General features: G+C 48.1%; 1 protein-coding gene and 1 non-coding gene across 2 annotated transcripts; both read left to right on the top strand.

Moving 5' to 3' along the window:
- The first annotated feature begins 1,025 nt into the window (after positions 1-1,025).
- On the top strand, positions 1,026-5,976 carry RPLP2 (ribosomal protein lateral stalk subunit P2). Its single transcript, XM_074841974.1, has 5 exons — positions 1,026-1,163; positions 1,685-1,808; positions 3,620-3,668; positions 5,351-5,449; positions 5,857-5,976. Exons 2-5 carry the CDS (start codon positions 1,686-1,688, stop codon positions 5,931-5,933), a joined length of 348 nt encoding a protein of 115 aa, XP_074698075.1. The 5' UTR covers positions 1,026-1,163; position 1,685; the 3' UTR covers positions 5,934-5,976.
- On the top strand, positions 3,827-3,959 carry LOC141931055 (small nucleolar RNA SNORA52). Its single transcript, XR_012625479.1, has one exon. It is a non-coding gene; the product is annotated as a small nucleolar RNA SNORA52 (small nucleolar RNA).
- Positions 5,977-6,096: the final 120 nt, after the last annotated feature.

The following is a 6,096-nucleotide window of genomic DNA, read 5'->3' as shown; positions in this document are numbered from 1 at the left end:
CCGTAACCCCAAGGGTGAGACCCTGCCGTAGGGTTACTGAGACCAGCCTCCCCGCTCTGGACAAGCCCCAGCAGGATAGCCGGATGAACGTGAGCCAGCAGTGTGCCCAGGTGGCCAAGAAGGCCAATGGCATCCTGGCTTGTATCAGCACTAGCGTGGCCAGCAGGGACAGGGAAGGGATCTTACCCCTGGACTCGGCACTGGTGAGGCCGCCCCTCGATGAGTGGGTTCAGTTTTGGGCCCCTCACTCCAAAAAGGCCATTGAATGACTCGAGCGTGTCCAGAGAAGGGCAACGGAGCTGGTGCAGGGTCTGGAGCACAGGTCTGATGGGGAGCGGCTGAGGGAACTGGGGGGGTTTAGTCTGGAGAAGAGGAGGCTGAGGGGAGACCTCATGGCCCTCTACAACTCCCTGAAAGGAGGGTGCAGAGAGGGGGGATGAGTCTCTTGAGCCAAGGACCCAGCGCCAGGACAAGAGGGAATGGCCTCAAGCTGCGCCAGGGCAGGGTCAGACTGGCTCTTAGGAAGGATTTCTTTGCAGAAGGGGTTGTTGGGCGTTGGAATGGGCTGCCCAGGGCAGGGGGGGAGTCCCCATCCCTGGAGGGGTTGAAGAGTCGGGTTGACCCAGCGCTGAGGGATCTGGTGGAGTTGGGAGCGGTCAGGGTGAGGTTCATGATTGGACTGGAGGATTTTCAAGGTCGAACCCAGATGATTCTGTGGTTCTGTGACAGGCCGCCCGCTCCCCGCCGTAGAGCTTTTCCTCAGCGGAGAGGCCTGTGCTTCCTGGGCGACCACGCCAACCCCGCCAGGGCATGGCACGGCACGCGAGTGGCATCACCCAACCCGCGCGCATGCCGCACTTTTTGGGGAAAAAAAACCCTAAAGCGGAAAATGAGTTGCCGCAGCCTTGCGCTGAAGCGGCGACGCCCCTCCCTGCCCCGGCCCCGCTCTGCGCATGCGCCACTGCGCGCGGCGGCGGCAGCCCAGCCTGCGGCTCCCCATTGGCCCGCCGTCTCCCCGCCGGCCCGGCCCAATGGCAACGCTCGTTGTTGGGGGGTGACGGGAAGAAGGCGTTGCCGAGGCGCCGCCCCTTCCCTTTCGCAGCTGCGCTGCCACCGCGAGCGCACGTCCTCGGCCTCTCTCCCGCGCCGCCGCCTCCGCCCAAGTAAGCGCGCGGCGGCCCCGCACCGCCTCCCCCCGGGGAATGGGCGCTCCCGGCCCACGCGCTCCGGCCCGCGGCCGCCAGCGGGGCTCGGGCGAGACCGCCGGGGGCCGGGCGGGAGGGGGGAAATGGCGGCCATGTGCTCTCCCGGCCTGGGCCCGGGCCGGGGCCTGCGGAGGGATGGGACAGGCTTAGGCGAACGCCGCGGGGAGCCGGCGGTGAGGAGGCGTTCGGGTGCCGACCTCGTTCGGGAGTGGTGGGCGGTGTGAGGCCGGGCCAGCTGCTCGGGGCCTCGGGCAGCGGCGCCCCGGAGCCCGGCGGTGTTTAACGGGCTGCCTTGTGCGAGGCCCCGTGCTGGCGGGCAGCCGGTACGCGGCCTCAGCGCCGTGGGCTTTCATTGAAAAATAAAGCAAAACAATTGCAGCGGGGAGGGCGAGGTTTGCTTCGCGCTGTGAGGAGATAAGCTTCCTCTAGCCACGCAAGGAGATGATGAGCGCTGAAGATCCACGTCTCTTGCTTTCCAGGATGCGTTACGTCGCAGCTTACCTTCTCGCGGTCCTCGGTGGCAATGAGTCTCCCACGTCAAAGGACTTGAAAAAGATCCTCGACAGCGTTGGCATCGAGACGGACGATGAGCGCATGAACAAGGTGGCATTGCCTCTTACTCCAGATGGTCATGTCCCCATCAACGTCAGACACGGGAGCTGCTCCTTGGCTTCGGTGTTTCTTTAGTTGCCTTGCTGTTGATCTAGTCTTACTTTGTTCAGATGTTTGCTAGTGTGATTTCTAAAACACTGGTTAACCAATCAACTATTTTTACGACGTTTTTGTAGAAGTCTGTCTTTCCTATTTAACAGGTGTCATCTGCAAAGATCTCTGTCAGTTGTGGCTGAATTCTGACTGTTCAACCTAATAATTTTCAGCGGGATGGTGGCTGCAGATAAACATGCATTGAAAATTGAAAATAAGTTCTGGTCTGACACAACATGTAGTTTGCACTTAACATTTAATTTTGGCTTTTGGTCGGTGTTGATTCAAAGCTAACACTTTAGAAGGCCTGAAGTTCAGTAATAAATTCTTATTTAGTGTACTGCAAAGAATCATTTGTTCCTTCACCAAGAAATGTAGGCAAATTATAACATGGACATTGAAAGTATTCAATACTAAGATGTAGGAAGATTTTGGAAGTTAATGCTGAAATGGTTGTGATGGAAAACAGTTTTTTTAAGAAGAGAGTATCTTATTTAGAATGTTTCTTGTGATTATAATAGACTTTCAGCCTTGTGGACCTAAAAATAAATGGCCATGGGAAAAAAAAACAAAACAAAACACACAAAAAAACCCAAAAAGGCAGTTTTATCTCCTGACCCATGCTTGTATACGGAGTGCTTCCAGTGAGGTGGAGGAAGAACAGTTTACTTTCCCAGCTGGAGACAGCGTTTTGCCATAGGCCCAACCAAACGATGGGTTGACTGAGCTGACAGCATCCTGATTACGGTTTGGGATGTTGGTTTGAACTCGTGGTTTAAACACCAGGTCTTTTGGCTTCGGCTTGTTTTATGTTTAATACCTTCCATCAATTGTTTTCTCTGATCCTCCAATATCCAGAAAGCTTGTCTGGAATTTGTTTTAGTCATAGTTAATCCTTTTTTATTTGCACGGGCTGTATCTTACGCCAGTGTAAATCTAGTGAAGTCTTAAAAACACCTTCCTTGCGGATGAAGCGAGCACACGGGCACGGCATTTTGCAGATCGCACGCTCTGTGTAAGCAGAAGGTGCCTGTTGAAAAGCTCTTGGTTAAAGTCCTTTGGCTTTGGCGACTCGGCAGTGTTTGGCACTGACTCTTGGTAGAGGGACTCACCAGTAAGGTCTGTGGCATTCTTTTTGTTTGTTTTTAAAGTGCTTGCTTGCTTTAGCAATTTTTGGTTTTGTGTTTTGCTTTCCTCATCCCTGGTTATACAACAATGGTAGTAAAACTGAAGTTGGGACTCTCTGTTCCAGTGCAAGGATACAATGGCCAGCTTGGCTGTAACATGTGGTAAGGCTAGGGACAGGACCCTGTGGTGTTTGGGCTAGGGCCCAATGCTTCAGAGCCTCCCGCTGGGTATTAAGCAAGATATGTTAACAGTCCCTCAGTGACTAACAGACCATTAGTGGGGTTTCCTAATTGGCTCTGCAACATCTGTGTATCCTTCTTTCTGCAAAGTTCTTGGATTCATTATGAATTTATTGTAACAGATTTCATGAAAATGCTTTCTCAGGAAAGCGTAAGAGACTTAGCTGAAGCTTCCATTTCAGTGTCCTTTTTCTTCCACTGAGAAATAAGGAATGGGGCTGTACAAGCAGCAAGATAAGCAGCAGGAGGCACTGCACATAATGATTAATCACTACTTGTTTAAATATAGCTTATACTCATGCTGTTTTGAAACTATTAACATTCTAAACTTAATTTACACAGGTTATTAGTGAGCTGAATGGAAAAAACATCGAGGATGTCATTGCTCAGGGTAAGTACAGTCTCTGAGTGTCACAGATAATTGCCTCTACTACTTTGGTAACGTAGTCCTGAGAGTGTAGAATTGCTGCCAACACCCTGATTATTCATCAGTTTAGCTTCGCAGCTGTGGACTTCCATGCTGGATCTCAGCTGAAATGACTGAAATCCAGGTCCATTCTAATTCTCTGCAGGTCGGTGCCAGTACCTGCTGGGTTTCGCTTGTGGACCACATTAAACTGGAAAACTTAAGCATGTATGAGCTTACTGGTAGTACGCTCATGACGTAGTTTTCTGGACATGTTGACCAGAGAAAGAATTAGCTGTCCTTCAAGTTATCTGGGAGATTTTTACTTTGTATTTACTCACTTGTGTGCACCAATTATGTAAAACAGGAAGAAGAGACCATTAAATGTAAACGTCAATTCACATGAAGGGTACAGTTACACCCTCTGTGATTAACACAAGCCTCTCCAGTACACGTCTCTTCTAGAGCCCTCCAAGTTTGGTATTTCTTTTACTCTAAGGACTCTGAGTGCTGACTTCTGCAGAAGCTTGTGCTCTTACCTGCTGGCTTTCACCAAAGCTAGAACTTTTAACATTCATTCACTGGGTCATAGAGCTGAAATAAAGCAGAGCTGAGGTAGTGCAAAGGTTTCTGATTAATTTTTTTTTTTTTTTTTTGCAAGTGCATAGGCACAAGGGAACTTTTAGGCATATATTTGCTTAAAGGTTGCCAGGACTTTGCCTGGCCTTGCTGTTATGACCAATAACTGGACATTTCTGGCCATGCGGTCTGAACCTAAGAGAGCCATTATGCATGTGCTTACAACACACTTAGGCCATCTCTTTCTGTAATACTTTTGAAAGTCAGTTGTTTTCTAGAACATACTGACATGCATATGAAACATGTTTGTTTACTTGGCTAGTTTATTAGAGCTTAAAGTAACAGAGAATTATTTAGAAACTGATTCCCAGAAACTGGAATACAGGCAAATGTACTGTGTACGCGACCTCTGAATGCTGTGGGAGCCTTGGTATGTGAAAGGCAGATGGCAGAGAACTAGCTAGCTTTCCAAAGACGAGCATAAATCAGAAGTCAGTTTACTAATCTCAAAGGAGCTGCAATAGGGTTCATAGGGTGCTAGAGAAGTTGTTTAAAATACTGTACTCTTGGCCATAAATAGATCTTTCCCCTCACCCCCTTTTCTCCTGTAAGTGTGATCCAGTCATGCCCTCACAGTTCTCTGTACCCTTAAAGGGCAGGGGGAAGCCAGTGCTGCCTATGTTATTTTTGAGGTATCTTGAAATTATGAATTTCTGGGTGATTGTGCTGTATTTAGAGAACGTACAGGTTTTTTGCATGTGTAAAATGGATGCGTTTGCCACTTTTTGATATGACAGTTTTGGGGAAAAAAAGATAGGGGACTTGTGTACAGAAGAAAACTTACTAATAATGTGCTGTCGGTGTTCTCAGGATAAGCCTTTGTGAATCTTAAATTCTTGAGGCTTTTTTCACAGGATAGTTTATAATTTCTTACCATGGGTGCAGCCTCGTGTTCCTTTCAGCTAATAGTGACAGGTTCAGTCCATGAGACATAGTATCTGTTTTCTGCACCCTTGTGTTTCTTCCTTTTCACCTTACCTCTGTGCTTTCGATGAACATTTAAATATTTCCTTTTCTGTCCCACACAGGTAACGGAAAACTTGCCAGCATGCCGGCTGGGGGAGCTGTGGCAGTCTCTGCTGGAGGGGGCTCTGCTGCTCCTGCTGCAGCTGCTGCCCCTGCTGCCGGTGAGTGCGAGTGCAGAGGCACTGCTACAGGGCAGCTCCGTTTTTGTCTGTTAAAATCTGAACAATTCAGTCCAAATTTCAAGGCTTTTCTGCTTTCGCAGTTCACTATGTGATTGAAGTGTAAACTGAACAGTTATTTTTCCTCGGGCAGTCGGAAGCATTTGCTTTTTACCCACCTTAAGATTGGTCTGGCTTAGAACTGAGAACCAGACGGGCTTTGCTGTGTAAAGCTTATCCCTTCAGTAGTCTCCTTGGTGTTTATATCTGACTGTTGAAAGGGAATGAGATGAACTGCAGAGGCTGAAATACCAATAACATGGAAGCTGAGAACACCAAAATGTGTATCTTGAAAATCTGTGGTGTGAAAAATGTAAATAATGACCATTGGTCCTTTTTTTTTCCTTCAGCTGAGGAGAAAAAAGAAGAAAAGAAGGAGGAATCTGAAGAATCTGACGATGACATGGGATTCGGCCTATTTGATTAATTATTTGTTATAGAGAAAATATTAAAAAAATCTTTGTTTTAAATGTGTTTTGAGTTTATTATTATAACAATAATTATAATAAGTGCTATTGGATTCAGGCAGCTGTTCTTAAAATAGTTCCAACAAAGCTTTGATTTTGTCTCAAACAGGTATGTGAATTTTG

Source organism: Strix aluco, chromosome 16, assembly GCF_031877795.1.
Source record: "Strix aluco isolate bStrAlu1 chromosome 16, bStrAlu1.hap1, whole genome shotgun sequence".
Classification (NCBI taxonomy): Eukaryota; Metazoa; Chordata; class Aves; order Strigiformes; family Strigidae; genus Strix; species Strix aluco.
The sequence above is the reverse complement of the archived record's forward strand: the minus strand, read 5'-3'. Positions and strand labels throughout refer to the sequence as shown.

Bases quoted from the DNA above. Each gene is read 5' to 3' on its own strand.
- RPLP2 (XM_074841974.1), top strand. From the start codon at position 1,686: ATGCGTTACGTCGCAGCTTACCTTCTCGCGGTCCTCGGTGGCAATGAG. The intron at 3,669-5,350 runs GTAAGTACAGTC...TGTCCCACACAG, and splicing joins CGAGGATGTCATTGCTCAGG to GTAACGGAAAACTTGCCAGC. The intron at 5,450-5,856 runs GTGAGTGCGAGT...TTTTTCCTTCAG, and splicing joins AGCTGCTGCCCCTGCTGCCG to CTGAGGAGAAAAAAGAAGAA.